We start from the raw sequence: 18,164 nt of genomic DNA, 5'->3' as shown, positions 1-18,164 counted from the left end.
ATATAAACATAAACGTGTTGCCAGGTGATTACATTTAGAGATTTTTTGGGTTTATTTTATTGTATTCTGATAGTATACAAAGGTAATTTATTTGTAAATTTCGACAAATATTCGGTATGTTGGTCAAACTACCACAAGTCAATATTTACTTTTTTTTATACCACATCGGTGGCAAACAAGCATACTTATATATCATTAGGTAGTATAAAAAACAGAGTGACCACTAAATTACTCAAAAATAAATATGTCGTTATTATTAATATCAGGTTTGAATGATGACAATAATAAGGCTCGAATTTAAACTATCGTGAGACATATTAACTTAACTAACTTAGCGGTTTCACTCACGTATTTTTAGTCACTCGCGCGATATGTTTCGGAGAGCCTAAGATCTCCATTTTCAAGCACTAACAGTAACAGTGCCTGAGTGAGTAGCGGTCACGACGGGTGGGCGCTACGTACTGCGGCGCGCGAGTGACTAAAAATACGTGAGTGAAACCGCTAAGTTAGTTAATAATAAAGGTTTTATATCTTTTTCTGATTTATACTAACTGCTAAAGGATTAACTTGAAACGATGTTTTTAGCAATTTAGTTGTTCATAACATTTTCTTCTGTATTTCATATAATTAGCTAGAAATGCTCTAGCAACATCGGTCAAATCTATAACGTAACCTAAAAATTGAAGATTCATAATGAAAAATTTAAGTTTTCCGACGTTATGAAATTCCAACCAGAAAATGTGTAAAGCGGTGTAATATAAACACAATAGGTGCCTAAGAAAGTGTCTCCATTGCAAACACTTAAGTTTTAGTCGTTTTCTTTTCATCAAAATGGATTCTGTGTGGTTTAGAGCGGAGTTGTCTGATGAAATAATAAAGAATGAGGACATATTTGCTAAAACATCGAGCATTGTTACTGGTGAGTACAAATATTGCGATGTGCTTCCGTTCTTGGTCTAATTTTTAAAGTAGGTAGGTATTTACTACTATGAAGAATCCTACAGATGTAATATGGTTGTAATACATTCTATTTGTTTTGACTTATTTATTTCGTCACTGTCGTCTTCTAACGATTATTCTATTTATATTTACACAATCCTTGGCCTCATGACCTGGCAGATATAAACGGTTCCTTATCATATATTTGACTTTTTATATTGGTTCATATTCATATTCCTTTATTCATAAAATTTAAAATTTTACATAATTATGTTCTTTTATATTATGAATTATGATTTATCAAAAAAATTAAGCCAATTTTTGCTCAAGATATATACATTTTATAAAATCCTTTCTGCTCTAGTCACTTAAATTTCTTATAAGCAATTATTCAATGTTTGAACTTTATGTATCTAATAATAACTTTTTTCGTAGACATAATATCTTCCCACATAGACATAACACGCCTTGTTGAAAATATGGCTGGAGTCCTCACAAACAAAGAACCAGAAAATCGTGAAAAAGGAATGAGATTTTATACCAAAATCCTAAAAGAATTACCGAGAGATTTCTTATCGGAAAAGCAAGTTAAATATATAACGAAATTTTATATAGATCGTTTAAAAGATAACCATAGAGTTATACCATCAGTTTTGGAAGGATTTTTGGCTATCATTGATATGAAGAACTATGATGTGCAGTGTAGTGGGGAATTCTTTACTATACTGTTTAGAGAAGTACCATGTCAGTCACAAGTGAGACAAGATAGGCAAAACATCTATTTGATTATAAGGAGATTACTAGAGAAAGATATTGAATGTAAGTATTACAATTTCCTTTCCTTATCTTTTATTATTTTTATGCATCTAATAATAAAAGAAAACCTTATGTTCAATCAATTCAATCAATTATGGCGCTGGCCCTCCCGAAGACCTGATCACCCTGAGTGACGAAGCCATAAAGTGGGTGACTGGTCTATGTGTAGATCTTTAATTACTTACAACACTTACACTGTTTCTATTTCACAATGTTGTGCTGATGAGGATAGATGGCACCTTGGCGACTCCGGCGACGGCGGCAACTGTACTCTTCAAAAACTGTATCTAATGATAATTGTGTTTTCTTTTATTCTAAATCTGACTGTGCAATAATTTAAACCATAATTTACAAGTAGGATGAGAAAACTAGTTATTAATTATTGTCTAATGTCAATTTATTTCCCAGATATGAAAACCTTGGGGCCAGACTTTGTCTATGGGTTCATATCAGCAATGGACGGAGAGAGGGACCCGCGAAACTTACTGTTCCTATTTGGATTCCTTCCAACATTCCTGAGGCATATACCACTCGGACATTTAGTTGATGAAATGTTTGAAGTGATCTCATGCTATTATCCAATTGATTTTCATCCGTCACCGGATGATCCCGCAGCTGTGTCCAGACAAGACTTAGCAGATGAACTATGTCCATGTTTGTGTGCTATACCACAGTTTGGGGAGCATTGTTTGGTATTGTTGATAGAGAAATTGGATTCCAGCTTAAGGTTGGCCAAACTTGATTCATTGAAGCTATTGGTTAGTTCGGTTTGTTTAATTTGATATTAATTACAACTGTTAAACGAGAAATATTTTGCACATACAATAGTCAAACTATATTCTGGACGCATTGGTTGCCTAAGCCGAGCCATGACCCTATTAAGAAATATACTCAGGATATATCAATGTACTAAATTTTACAACAAACTCAAGAAGTAAACATGTTCACAATTTTATAACATGACTAATGTTCATTCTGCATTAAAAAAAAATACTGCTTTTATTGGCCAAATGCAGTGAATTTAACGATTTTATGTCAAGGTTAAAATTATTTTCCCATTTTTTCAGGAGAAAAGCTGTAAGACATTCCACCCAGAAGCTTATGACCCCTTCCTAAAAGCCTTATGGTCTTCACTAAACAGGGAAATATCTCACAAAACCGACGAGGAGCTAAAAATGGCTGCTCATCAAGCATTATCAATCTTAGTTGCTAAATTGGCAACTTCTTCTAACACGAGTCAATCATTTGAGAATTTTGTTAAAGGAATACTTATTTCCATGCAAACTTCTATAGCAGAGGCATCCACAGTCGCACAGTTTGTTCAAGCTACTAAAGTACTACTGACAACTGCAAATGCTTCAAAAGAATCTTGTGTTCTCATAACCAAATCAATGATACCCGCTGCTCTGGCATTTTACGAACTAAATCAAGCTCGGAAACTACAAATAGCAACATTAGAGTTTCTAGGCGATCTATATGAACTGGCGGTACATTGGGAGGTGTTAGATGATATTGAAAAGCAGGTCATTGAAATACCTCAGTTATGCTTGACTGCAGTCAGCCAACCTGATAAGGAATACCAAATAGCGGGTTTCAAAACGATGATAAGAGTGAAGAAAGTCATAGAAACAGAACTAATTGTGCCGTTTGTGGAAGTATTGATCCATAATATCCAATATAGTCAGGAGAATGATGTTCTAAGCGTAAGTGTGGAAGCAGTTCATGCTTTAGCTAGAAAATACCCAGAGACTATCATGGCATTGGTGGTCAAAGGGAAGTGTGACTTAGAAAATTTGACTCAAGACAAAACTGCTTTGAAAAAACGACTGAATCTACTCTCAAACTTGGCAAGTATAGATGACTTTACGCAAGTAATTATAGAGGAAATGTTGAAATTGATCACTTTAAAAGACCAGGAGGCCTTAAAAGTTGTGGAGGCGCTAAGTGAGTCAATGTCTAATTCAAGTTTGTACAGTGACCAAAAGTTGACGCAAATCGAGAGTGACCACGGTCTCATAGACTCCATACTTTCCTGGCTTATGAATGAGCCTTTAAACAGACTAGACTCCTTAACCCATGGATATGCCTTGATTTCTACAACAATAGCCAGTTTGCCATCTGAGAAGCAATGTAATATACTGGCAAAACACGCACAAACGGTTTTAGAGAAATGTAAAAACGAAGAATGTTATTTCCTCACCTTAGAATCTTTGTATAACTCTTTACATCAAACAGTTTTTGAGACTAATTTTACTGAGATAATGTTGTTAAGTTTGAAATTGTCGTTATCTTCTGATGACGAACTTACTAGAAGAAAAGCATGCAGTTTGGTAGCTCATTTTATGAACAAAGCAGAGTATGGTCAAAAATTCGATATTTTATATGATCAATTGAAGAATCACTTGACAACTTGTAATAGAGATAGTGAGAAATTGTGTCCTAGACTTATAATGCTGTATGGATGGATAACCAAAGCATTGGTATTGAGAGGAAGCAATTTGTTCCAGTTTTGGTTAGAAAAGGTAAGATTTGATAATTTCTTTAGGAAAAAGCTTCCCCATGGATCTCTGTTACGATTTCTTGCGATCTTGATTGTCATTCTGCCAGTTGGAGGCCATCTCTTGCTGCTTCCAAGTATGTCTCAAATAATAGGGGATATTATAAATCATAAATCACAATCATAAATCATTTATTTCGTGATAAACTTACATAATAGCATACAAATTACTGCAATGTTCTGCCACCAGAGTGCAGGACTAACCTTTTTAGTAAACCATAGAATAACCTATACATTCTGTACCTTTAACAGGTTTTTGACAAGTTTTCAGAGATAATAAAATATGACATTGATACATCAAGGCGGTTTGCTTACAGAGGACCTACCGGGAAACGCGAATCCGAAAATTCGCTATCTGCCTCTTTATCGCTCGAATATGCAAGACAAGAGTGACAGAGATGTTAGATAAAGAAATTTTATATAATTAATAGGCCTTAATAGACCCTTAGATTGTGGTAGTGGTGCCCTGGCGCCCCCTACGCAGAGTTTCGCGTAATATTCCCTATTAACTGTTAGTACAGAGCTGTAGAATGCACACTTTATAATTTTCCAAATTATCCTCGTAAGGCCCGGTGTGCATTACAATGTACACTCTGTTTCAATCTAATTTGAACCTTACACTAACTGAATTAAGTCGCATTTCTTTTGTTTCATTGTTTTCTAAAACAAATGAAATTCACCCTAATCTTCTATACAATAAGGTTCAAATTAAAAATAGGGAAACTTTGTATGGTGGGCCTTACGAGGTTATAAGGATTTTACCATGTATGTACTAAGCTTCCCAACTTAAGTACCCATGTCGCTATACTAGCTGTATAAGAAAACCGGCGCAAAATGGACTCACCCACCGAGGGTTCCGTACTTTTTAGTATTTGTTGTTATAGGGCAGCAGAAATACATCATCTGTGAAAATTTCAACAAGCTATCACGGTTCATGAGATACAGCCTGGTGACAGACAGACGGACAGAGAAGTCTTAATAATAGGGTCACGTGTTTACCCTTTAGGTACTTATCTTAGGGCACCTGACTTTACATGAATACATATAGTTTTAAGAAATTGAGATGTAAAATTGAATGTAAAATATCAAGAATACATGTACAGCATATAAGTATTCTAACTTTTTCATATTTTTTGTCACTAACATAACTTTTAATCAAATCTTTAATTACTTATTACAGATAACAAAAGTCCTATCAATACCAGACTACAGCCTAACCAGCGCTGAAGCGATCCATCTCATAATGACCGACAGTCCTGACCATTTGACCCCTAAACACCATTGCCGAATAAGCTTACTATACAAACAGAGGATGTACCAGAGCTTCTCGGCTTTGGCAAGTAAGCTGGAAGTGACGGAGGGTACGAAGGAAAATGTATTACTTAGCTGGGCCTATGTGTTGGCGAAGGCGCCTAAGAGTGTACTTAATAGTGAGGTTATTAAGGTAAGGCTCATTTATACGTTAGTCATAGAGAAATAAGTAAGATCTGTCGAAAGCTTACTACAAACAGAGGATGTACCACATATTCTCTGCTTTGGCAAGTAAGCTGGCAGTGACCGATGGTATAGTCTGCATCTTCTCAAATGATTTTTACGCCTAAGACGGTAATCTGTTAAACAAAAGCCATTGTTCCTTTTATGAGGGCGGTGTGCCATTGTGTCTGACAATAGCACGCGCCGTAGCACGCGCTCAGGCGCTAATGCACTATCAATCTGTTCTGTTGAAGACAAACCATTTTACCCTCGATTTTATATCGGACCCCGGCCGCCAGCTCTGACCGTCATATTCCCTAAAAAATTGTTATTATAATTATGCTGTCATTAAACATTCTACTATAACCACAAAACAGATAGTTTAAGCGACTGCGTAGTTCCGAATTTATACTATTAAATAATCCCTTCACATTCCCGTTGAAGCGCTGGTGGCTTAGCGGTAAGAGCGTGCGACTTGCAATCCGGAGGTCGCGTGTTCAAACTTCGGCTCGTACCGATGAGTTTTTCGGATTTTATGTACGAAATGTCATTTAATATTTACCAGTCGCTTTTCGGTGAAGGAAAACATCGTGAGGAAACCGGGCTAATCCCAACAAGACCTACCTACCCCCTACCCCTACCTACCTACCTACCTAGTTTTAGTAGTACAGTAGTACTATTAGTTATTCTGTGTTTCCGCTCCGAGTTGGAAGGTCAGATGGCAGTCGCTTTGGTAAAAACTAGTGCCTACGCCAATTCTTGGGATTAATTGTCAAGCGGACCCCAGGCTGCCATGAGCCGTGGCAAAATGCCAGGACAACGCAAGGAAGATAATGAAATAATCCTTTTCCATTTTCAGGATTACCACTTACCTTTATTGTTTGCAGGTCGTGCCCCTAGTGATCGATTCCCTACAATACGACAACAGCGATCTATTACTCGTCATGACTGATATATTGTCATATCTGGTGCAAGCGAAACATGTTACTGTGGCTGATAGCATACAGACAATTTTGCCACGGCTGGTGAACTTGTCCAAATATGTTAAGTCTATGGTAAGATATTTTATTTGGATTTTATTGTTTGTCAGAGAAAAAATTATAGGATGTGCGTTGCGTACAGACAGCAGCTAAAGTATTGTATGGTGCTCCCCCATTGGCTGTTATAAAATGTTTTTCCTCGCAAGTGTGTTGAAAAACGTCGTATGAAACGCGTGTGCATTGGTCATTACACACATCTGCTTTTTTATCGTGTGTAATGGCTAACTTAGCACACAATGTACTATTTCACTATTTTCAGGACGTCAGAATAAAAAGTCTCCAATGCCTATTCGACATAGCGCACACCTACCCCACCATGCTCCTGCTTCCATTCAAGCAAGACGTGTTATTGGACCTGGCGCCATCTCTCGACGACAAGAAGCGACTCGTCCGCAGTATGGCCGTTAAAGCTCGCACTAGATGGTTCCTTATTGGCGCGCCAGGGGAAGATAAGACAAATTGAACCAATATGAATGATTTGAAGAAACCAGAGTAAAAACGATAACAGTGATTTTTCAATTTTTTTTTAATTATCCTGTACTGCACCAGGAATTAAGATAATAGTCTATTTTTAATTCAAAAATTATCGCATGTTCAGATATTTTTGAGCGCCTGTGCTGCTCCGATATATTTGATGATGATGTACCTAGTATGGCTTACTTTGGCGTAAAACGGACTGTATCGTTTTTATCCTGGGCTTTTCGGTATTGTTATGTAGTATGAATGTGTCTACAAGAAATTATATAAATAATATTGTTGCAGCAAGAATAAAAAAAACAAATAATAATAAAATAAAACTATGAAAACGGATTATATCGCGTATATTGAATTTATAATACATCCCGACGTTTCGAACTCTTTACAGCGTTCGTGGTCAACGGGTGACTGAGGAAAAATTACAAAATGCAAAAATACCCACATACTAAAATAATCTTCTCGGGTCCGTGGTGTAGGGTTGGAGCCGGCATAGTTTATTTTTTATCGCGTATATATATATATATATCTTTACTTGAAAAATAATTATAGTGTATAACTAGCCTTATGAACCGATTTTGCATGTACAACCAGCCTTAAAGTTTGTAGTCTATGATTGTTCATTATTTTAGTATGTGGGTATTTTTGCATTTTGTAATTTTTCCTCAGTCACCCGTTGACCACGAACGCTGTAAAGAGTTCGAAACGTCGGGATGTATTATAAATTCAATATACGCGATATAATCCGTTTTCATAGTTTTATTTCATGAGTAACTATCGCGGTAACCGAAGACAATATTAAATAATAATAAAAATAAATAAATAAATTATCACGGCAAAATGTTTTCTTTTTTTTTACTTTAGTAATCAAGACAGACGGAAAAGTTGTATTCGACTAATTCGATACTCGTCCCTAATATAATTATTATGACCGTTATAACTCGCACGAGACGGTTCTTTATTGGCGCGCCAGGGTGTCTACCACTATTTGGTATGACATAAATGCTATCGAGAACGTAACTTACTTTCTATGCATCTCGCTCGTACTTGCATATAGAAAGTAAATTACGTAGACGCGTATATGTCAGTTTTGACACTGTCAGTGACTTGTGGTACGGATACTGGGGAGGCTGAACCGCTTTAGTTCATTCAAGTATGTATACTAGCAGTAGTAGGCACGTATATTTTTTTTTAATCGTAGATGCCTCGCTATAATATATTTTGATATATTATGTATGTATATAATATATTTTGATATATTATGTATGTATATATGTATAAACTCTTTATTGTTCAAAGCACAGAACACAAATATGGCACAGAAATAGGCAGTACAAAGGCGGGCGAACTTAGGTTAGCGACGTCAAACAGACTGCGTCCCGCCGGCATCGCGCCCCGCTTCTGTCGCGCCCAGGGTCATGGGTCACATCAGTCGGACGTGAATGAGAAACCCTCCGCGGGCGCATGCTGGTGCTGTATCGGGCGCGAGTCACGTCCGCATCGCGCCGCATCCGCGCGCGCGATGAGGGCGTGTTGAGAGCGCGAGGCCGGCGTGATCCGCGCGCGACCTGTTTGAACAGGCATCACGCGGCGCGGACGCGGCGCTACGTCGCGCCTTGTGTTTGGCCGAGCCTTAAATAGACTAGAGGAAAGTCAATATAAATTTTATAAAAGAGGGCGAAAATAAATAAAATAAGATAAAAATTAGAAGTAACAGTATAACAAATATATATATATATATATATATAATAAATATATACCTACGTTATATATAATAAATATATATCTAGTCACAAACAGTTAATTCTGGTCCGATAGCCACAGTTTCTTTAACTGCCCCTTAAGCGATGCGACTGACCGCGATTTCCTTAAGGAGGATTATACGAGTAGCATAGCTACGTCTGTGACGCGCTTAAATAGTATGGAGATGATATCTGTCACGCACCGTGGGTACCCAAGCTATGTGAAAACTACTACATAATTAATTATATAACAAAACTTAGCAAAAAGCTAATCCGCACGCGTCGTAACCGTAATTACGCATTCGGATCTCAGCTCCCTAGGATTAGTTGGACAAATCTCTGCCCACTAACAATTTGATATAAATTTGCATAAGCTGAATTGCCGTGGGGTTCGCGCTCTTTTCATGTTAATGAAGGGCTAGGTTTTTAATCTGTTGGACCAAGGCATTTCTATTCTCAGCTCAGATTTAATTAAAGGTTTAAAATGCGATAACGTTTTCTAGATTTAGGATAACAAAAATTAATTGAAATAATTAAATGTTGAAATTATAAATTGCTATACTTAGATATTTTGTGTTAAATGTTAATTAACTTATCGGAACGTTTAAAAAATACTTAAGTAGGTACTTATGCTGGTTTAGCGGAGAGTGATAATGTTTCAATCGTCCCCAAGTATGTTGTTTCCGTCCCCACGTCACATGATAGACTTCAAAGACCAATATTCTTTACAAACAACATTGCCCACCGCGTCACCTTTCAATTGAGGAATATTGGAATAAGTAATATTAATAAAACCTAATATTTTTTTCTAAATCTAAGGTTAAAAAAATCACTGACAACTTAAAAATATTACTGTGAGCATGCAATTTCATAGCCTCGCTTGTTTTGTCATGATTATGATTATATATGAGTCACTATGATTATATATGAGTCACTATTCCCGGCTAAGTCACTATTCCCGGCTAACTCTCTATTCTCGATCTGACCCTATTGAAATTCAACACCAAACTATTGATATAGATTAGTATCTAAATTAAATCACGCTTTGAAATATAATCAGTCACAAAACAAATGTTCCTAAGTTACTGTAACATCTATTAGCGCTCTAAGCCCAAACCCGCTTCCAAAAACATTCCGTTTTTGCGTAAACACGTTCATCTGCTAAACGCCGACGCTATGCAAATTCAAATTGAATCATCAGTGGGCAGGATTTGTCCGCGTAATCCCGCGAAGGGTCCAGCCAGGCGCTAGTCTCAGAGACATGTCTAGGGGAGAGTGGAGCAATTGCGAACTGGGAATATAATTCAAAACTAAACTCAGATTTAATTTCATTATTTATTATGTATATTGTAAAATGGCATGTAAAATTATAAATTTTATTATTAAATACGCTTATATAAACGAACTCAGATACAATACTAATATTCATTATTGTACACCTCGATAAAATTAAACAATAGGTACCTATACTATTTTCGCTCAGACAGGCGCAATCGCTTGCGTCGTTCAAGGAGAGGTTAAAGAAGCTGTGGTTATCTGATTGACTAATGTGCCTATATTTGTATTGTATGTTGCTTTATATTTTTCTACTTTTTTCCAATTTTTAGTGTATTTTCCCCATTCCTTTTTGTGTAATATATTATATGTTTATCCTATTAATTTTGTATGTATTTATATCCTTTATCTTTCTGGTACCTTGTTGTACATTTTGCTACATTTGTCACCCTCTTTTCACTTTCTCCTCTCATCTACTCAAAGGTTAACTGGAAGAGATCCCTCATAGGGATAAGTTCGCCTTTGTACATCTTATTATTTGTACCATGTAATTTTTAATGTGTATATTTGTACAATAAAGAGTTTACTACTACTACTACTACTACCTATACTATTACAACAAACAATATAAGTACCTACAAAAACACCGATTAAGTGTAGAAACAGACAACCTCTGATGGATGAACGAAAATATGTGATGAAATACGGAAAATTAATTCATTTTTTATTAGAAACAAGATAACTACCTACTTATATATAGTTGCCACTCCAATCCCTTTCTGTTCGGCAATAGCATGTGCGGTCTTACCTTATACCTGTCCTAATGATTTCCCCTATCTTTTTCAAACTTATTAAAAGCGTAATCGTCATTACCCGACTTTCCCCTATCTATCTATCTACCTTTATCTGTATCTACGGCTTTCTGTCCCCGATGCTGTTAAGCCTCCCTCGGTTAGATTTTAATAACAATTGACGATGCAGGGACTGTATATATATAGGTGTATATATAGGTAAGTACGACTCGATTCTTAAGTAAGATACCTTTATAGAGATAGACCAAGAAAAGTCTGCAACGATTTTCATAGCACACGCAGTGCAAGTGTTATTTTAAACGTCAAACTTCTATGAAATTATGACGTATAAATAACACTTGCACTACGTGTGCTATCAAAATCTTGCAGACATGTCTTGGTCTAACTCTACTAATTTATCAATATTTTCGTGGTCAATTTTATTAAACTATGTAGGTAGCTACTTAATTTAAGGCCGGTCCATCGGTTTGCCGCTATCACTGTCACATTACGCAAGAAAGAACGGGAAAGATCATGCGCGCCAAGTGTCAATATTGATCGAATTTTGTCGATTTTTATTTATTTTATAAACGTTACCTTAGAATATCGAAATTCGAAAGCTATGAAATTACTATTTAAGTTAAGATTGTTTTTCTTCTTGTTTTGTTTATAGTATCACATAATAAATAACCGAGTCAAGTTTGATTAAAAGTCCGAGTTAAGAGGTTACTTTAGGAAATAATTGTATCGAGCGAGCTATGTTATTAAAGATAGTATATAATATATATTTTTTCCACGTCTACGAATATCAACGCCTCTTAGAAAAACATGATCATATAAGGAGATTTTTCGTCTTCTGGCTCAGGGAACCGCCTTAATTTAGTCTTAGAATTTCACTAGCGACCCGCCCCGGTTTCGCACGGGTAGTATCTAAAGCGTAATATTTTTTATGCAAATTTGTTTTCAAATTTTTAATTTTACCATATTACAATGTACAACTATCTACCATACACAAAATAAAAATGCGACATCAAACTTTAACTTTGAAATGTTTCACTACGTACAGCATTACACCTTCCAATAAGCACAACTCAAAAATACAATAAAATACATCCAGCCATGACATAATTTCAAGAAAAAAACCATTCACTTCGAAAGTCTGTTGTCTATTCATTTATCATTATTAGGAAAACTAAACTTGTAAATATCAAATGATATTTCGTACATAAGTTCCAAAAAGCTCATTGGTACAAGCCGGGGTTTGAACCCGCGAACCTCCGGATTGAAAGTCGCGCGCTCTTACCGCTAAGCCACCAGCGCTTCTTATCTTTTCTATTTATTTAATAGCATTGTTGATAATTTGAAATAGATTTGTAATCTTTTAAAGCTAGTATTTTTCACGTGTTAGTGTGATGCTAAAATTTGTCATTTACTAGGCAGTAGAGTCAAACTCCTGTATCTACACAAGATTATCTATCTAATTTCAAAAAACCGGCCAAGTGCGAGTCGGATTCGCGCACGAAGGGTTCCGTACCATTACGCAAACAACGGCAAAAAAACATTTGTTGTATGGGAGCCCCACTTAAATATTTATTTTATTCTGTTTTTAGTATTTGTTGTTATAGCGGCAACAGAAATACATCATCTGTGAAAATTTCAACTGTCTAGCTATCACGGTTCATGAGATATAGCCTGGTGACAGACGGACCAACAGACAGACAGACGGACAGACATACAGACAGACAGCGGAGTCTTAGTAATAGGGTCCCGTTTTTACCCTTTGGGTACGGAACCCAAAAAACGGTTGGTTGTCTTTATACAATTAACCACTGTTCCAACAATTAGTTAGCTCCTCGGTACATTTATTGAGCGAAACCGGTCCGGACTTAAGGTAACAGTTTACGTTCTCTAAATACCCTTAATTAATGTGTTTAGGTCCTGTAAACATTATCGAAGGGCCCGTGTAGTTAGCTTTAGAATTATCCATTCGCAGGGCCGTAGCGACCACGTTCCTCGGCTCACCGAACAGATGGGTTAACGGGTAAATAATTATAGTTCTACTAGTTACATTGCAAAAGTGCGTAACAATTACAGTAACCTACCAAAAGTCAACCTTATTAGTCAACTCATTAAGATGAATTTAGAAAGGAAAGCTGGGAGGAAATATGGGTGCTGAACGGATAGGTCAAAATATATTTTCACACAGTGCGCACATTTTTGCTGAGTCAGTGAGCAAAGGCTTCAGGTTCAGTTGCCTCACGAGATTTACGAGTAAATATGTGTTAGTAGTGGAACGGTCATTTATGTTAACCCTTGATAAATTACTTTCGTAAAAATATCGTGACAATTCCCCTCCGGCCGTTTTGGCAACCAAGTTTCGCAACCAGTTGTTAAAAAGGAATTAATCATCTTGTTACGCATCTATTCCTGTTCGACATCCAGTTGCCAATGAAGAATAGGTCCCAGACACTTAGAACGTAATGTGACTAGTTTGTATATAAAAAAATATATTATATAAAATATATATTGTCAGTCCACTTCTTTTTTGCAACTTACCTAGACAGAGACTGATGATGGTTTATTTATGGTACCTACCTATCTCTTAAGCAAACCGTAGGTATTACTCATAGATTTATAAGGCACTGTAATTAGTCTAAGGTATTACTAATGACTTTTTTGCGTGCTTTTTCACTTTTCATTAAGGTGCTAAGATGTCTAAATTTGTCCATGAGTGTATACCTACTAATGGACAAATTTAGAGGAACGCAAAAAAAAGTTTAATTACTAATTTTGAAACCTTTTTTTCGCGTTCCTCGTAATTTGTCCATGAGTATATATTTATAACGATGTCCTTCTATACTTTGGTCAGAGACAGGGCTTAAATTTCTCCTGTTTTGAAAGTCAGTTGAATAATGTCATTTTAATAATATAAACTAATTGATTGGCGTTATTTATTAAAATCATGTACGTACATGCCAGGACTGCTAACAGATAATAGGTTGATCTTTGTATTAAAGTATTATTCTAAGTCATTAACTAGATAACTTTTTCTGTGGTCGAGATAAATCTCACACCCATAAATAGGTATTCACTAGGGTAAAAGTAATTTTTCTTTCAGCCCAGTTTTCAGCCCATTAAAACGGCTTGATTTGTTTTAAAAGCATTTGTTTTCTTTGCGTACCTACACATAAATAAGCATTATATTCACTACCATAACATTACAGGCCAAACAATAATGCTCTGCTCACATCCATCTCATCAATTCTCATCTCATTTAATTGGCAATAGGTAATACAAAGTTTTCCAACGCGATACGGCCATCAATCTCATTATTTCCCACAGAAAATTGAATACAGACAGCATTGAAGGTTTTCAAAGCATAATTGGAGGCATTAATTACAACATTCGAGTGCTTCTCTAATAGAGAAATGATGAGACTTTGATGTCCCACGGAACTCACTAATGTATGTCCTTGCTCGGAATCAATACAGCGCAGGTACAGCGCTACGTCTTAGATATGTATACATTTCCCGACCTTATTCCAATGTGTTAAAGTTGATAAATGATTATATATATCTGACGTCGACAGTATTAAAAAACCGTGTTAGAGACGACGAACGGGTTTGAGATACGTCATTAATGTTACGAAATGCTACAGCTAATGAATTGCTCAGGAAAATGGTTTCAATGCGAGTACTTGAATAGGTATCGTATAGTTTAAATTATTTGTAATTAAAAGGTTAAGTTATGTAGCCACTGAATGGATATTAATCAAAATATTTATTATTTAGTTTCTTAGTTTTAATTATTCCAGTTTTCCATGTTAACAATTTTCTGATATATTTAAAAAAAAAAAATATCGTATAACATAATTACATAACATACTTACCTATAACAACTTACCATTAACCAGCATACACCATCTTGGGCAGTATTCGTGAAAAAATTATATGTTAACCATATTGGTTTTATAGGGGGTAAAAAGAACTTTAATTTAGTTTTTTAAACTAACATAGATTTATAACGCAGCTTAGGCTTTTGAATATAGCTTTGCCCACCACGTCACATTACAATAGTCGCTTTTTACGACTTTGCCCAATTGTACCCTGACGATAATATACTCGTATTACGATACAAAAATAATTTAAATGAATTCATTTAAAAAGCGCATTGAACACAAAAATTACCCCGGAATGCAAGCTCACATGCCTCATCAGGTCGATCGGATAATGACTGCGAAATCTGTCTGCTGTTATTATTTTCTGAATATTCGTTTTCGATACAATTGTTAATTAACCTTTTAATCGCTGCGCATCAAAAACATGTCTGCTATTTTATTACTGAAGGTGTATTTTCATTGTAACTTGGTGATTAACAATACAATAATTTCTATACGAACTAACCATGCACTGTGTTTTATTTACAATAAACAACAGAAAAGCATACTTTGAGAAAATTTCAACTGCCTATAAGTATTTTAATGGTTACTGACAGAGAAACGTTCACACAGCGGAGCGTAGTCTGAGTAAAGGTACCTACCTTTTGAATTAGTAAAAATACACCCTGAATGATGATTAGGTTTTTTGCTGCATTGCTAACAAAGATTGCTGGAAAAACAAATGAAACAACATCAAGTGAGATAATTATCTGATCTGTTAATAACTTAATACTACAAACTCTCCATAAGTACAGTAACGGGCTAGAGTTAAAAATAGAGATCAAACGTAACTACAAATAGCACCTTCATCCCTTTAAACCGTGCGTGTGCCGCGTACACTTTGACGACAGCGTGCCAGTTAAAGGGGTAATTACGACTGAATTAATCAATTGTTTCGGTAGAATAGTTAGCAGGCCACGGCCAGGCAGGTCATTCGCTACTTTTGAGGTTGACTGTACGTGTGTACGTGTACTTTTGAAACTACACGTCAAAAGTATCTACTTGGCATTGGCATTTTTAATAGCTGTATACAAGATGAGATGCCTCTATGTGTAAAGGTGCGCCTAATCAGGACCAACTCATGCAAGGCTCACATACCTAAACATGGGTCGGACACTAATAAGTATGCATTTTAGAAGAATGGGGGGGGGGAGATACTTATGGAGTTTGTGGATCTACGATTATTATTTTGACTAGGCCGCCAGTGTGCGTAGGCAAGATGCCAAACGTTCACGCTCCGTAGCGTAGCGTAGTTTTCTCTCTCTATCACACTTCCATATTAATGCCACAGAGACAGTTGCGTTTCGGTCGCTACGGAGCGTTAACGATTTGCATCTAGTCTATTACGCACCCTGGTGCTCTTATTAAGAGATGACAACAGTAATCCGTATACAATACAATACAAATACTTTTTCACCACACCAACTGGTAAAGGCCCACTTGATTGTTAAGAAACTAACGAGAAAGTTGCATTTTATCCACTTGTGGGGCAAAGGGTTGTTTCCTTATGTTAGCTGGTAGAATTGACTTTTAAATTATGATTTTGAATGATACATTTTTCATTACGTTAATTAGGATTTGATTTGGTTTGATTTTGTTTGGTATTTCATAGTTAGTGTTTTCCTCGCGTTGGTGTGGTGAAAAATGTTGTGTTTCACTCGGTGGCAAACTTTGTTTAACCCTCGTGCCTTGAAACCCTCGCAATGCTCAAGAATCTTTCGCTTGCTCGGTTATCAATATTAGCACGAGCGGTTAAACAACAACTTCACCCCCTTGTAAAACAAATAACTATTAATGCTCAGCACAGTGACAATAGTTTACTTATAGAAAACACCAATCGAAAATTTTGTAAATTTTCATTCGCATCTGTCATCTTGATAAATTTGTACTCGGCGATTGGCATTTGTCGGTAAACAATTATCATTGTTACTTACGGCTGATCTTAGGGGATCATGTTAAGGTATTAGTTGTCGAGCGGCAGATTTCCGACTATAAATTCAATTAATTTTCGAACACGAAGTGCGAGAGAGACGCGGGTGGTGTTTTAGTTCGTGAGTATTGCGCATTGATTAGTAACAATGGGTCGCTGGCCAGCAAAGCATCGTGCATATGCTATCGAGGCGTATCGTACGAAAGGATTTTCTCTTAGTAGATACTGCAAGGCGTAAGTTTCGCATTAGTTTCGGAATATGCAGAAAAGGTTGGAGAGTATACACGGCGAAATGTCGACATTAAAAAATGTGATATTAAAAAAAAAACATCCGCATTCATCTTTTTTTATAAAATCAAATTTTGAAATTCGAAATCTACCCTAGACACGCCGTATTACAAAATTCCGTTTTGTGGCTATCTGGGGATCTAGTTCTGCGAGTAGCATGTGAAGGCACACAATGGCCGGCGAGATTGTGCGGAAGGCTGACTCAGGTCTTTGTCTTCGAATATCTGAGAATTAAAAAAATAATTGCATATTTTACTTTGCAATGCGTGTTGTTTTACAACTTTATCTGCTGTAGCTTTGAGTTACCTATATGCAATATATTTTTAATGATTTGGCGTGACTATGTGAAAATGTACGTGTATATTGTGAACTTCTATTTAATTTTCTCTGAATCTGAATCTGTTTGACGGAATTTGACGTGTAAGATTTGTCGTCAGGCTCTTTTTGCTAAACTGCGTCTACTACTTTAACTATAAAACTAGTTGAAGGAGCATTACTGCATAGTTTACGTTTCTTTCTTGTCACAATATTGGTAAGTATTTGGTTTGTTGTATTGCGTTACCAGGCAAAGCAAAGTTAAAAATATTCGCCCTGATAACTATTAAATTAGAATCAACACTGGCAACCTCTCGGTATTTAGTTCATTTGTTAAGAGAATCAATAAATCAAAATTCACAATTAATTCGCTATACCGTACCGAAAATAGCGCCTTAGGGTCTCGCCACATATATCGACGCGGAATCGGCAAACGCCGATAGAAATGTCTGCGCAATAAGAGCAAAATAGTCGTCATTAAATAAGTAAGTAATCATTTATTGTCAGATTATGCATGTCAGTTTACAGATTTGGCTCGGCTCGCATCGGCCGACGCCTGCGCACGCGCCGACGCCTGTTTCGCTCTG

The 18,164-nt window shown here is 36.2% G+C and overlaps 1 protein-coding gene across 1 annotated transcript; it reads left to right on the top strand.

Annotated features, from left to right (window-relative positions):
* The first annotated feature begins 692 nt into the window (after positions 1–692).
* LOC134745021 (MMS19 nucleotide excision repair protein) lies at positions 693–7,564 on the top strand. The gene is made up of 7 exons (XM_063678990.1): positions 693–919; positions 1,375–1,758; positions 2,164–2,513; positions 2,823–4,277; positions 5,493–5,756; positions 6,673–6,840; positions 7,085–7,564. The coding sequence occupies exons 1-7, from the start codon at positions 832–834 to the stop codon at positions 7,286–7,288; spliced, it is 2,913 nt and encodes a 970-aa protein (XP_063535060.1). The 5' UTR covers positions 693–831; the 3' UTR covers positions 7,289–7,564.
* The last annotated feature ends 10,600 nt before the right edge of the window (positions 7,565–18,164 follow it).

Source organism: Cydia strobilella, chromosome 10 (assembly GCF_947568885.1).
Source record: "Cydia strobilella chromosome 10, ilCydStro3.1, whole genome shotgun sequence".
Classification (NCBI taxonomy): domain Eukaryota; kingdom Metazoa; phylum Arthropoda; class Insecta; order Lepidoptera; family Tortricidae; genus Cydia; species Cydia strobilella.
This window is presented reverse-complemented; position numbering and strand designations above follow the sequence as displayed.

What these genes read in the sequence shown, in the direction of transcription:
- LOC134745021 (XM_063678990.1), top strand. Translation starts at nt 832, where the DNA reads ATGGATTCTGTGTGGTTTAGAGCGGAGTTGTCTGATGAAATAATAAAG. An exon ending in TTGATTCATTGAAGCTATTG is followed by an intron (nt 2,514 to 2,822) that starts GTTAGTTCGGTT and finishes CCATTTTTTCAG; the next exon opens with GAGAAAAGCTGTAAGACATT. An exon ending in TTAATAGTGAGGTTATTAAG is followed by an intron (nt 5,757 to 6,672) that starts GTAAGGCTCATT and finishes TATTGTTTGCAG; the next exon opens with GTCGTGCCCCTAGTGATCGA.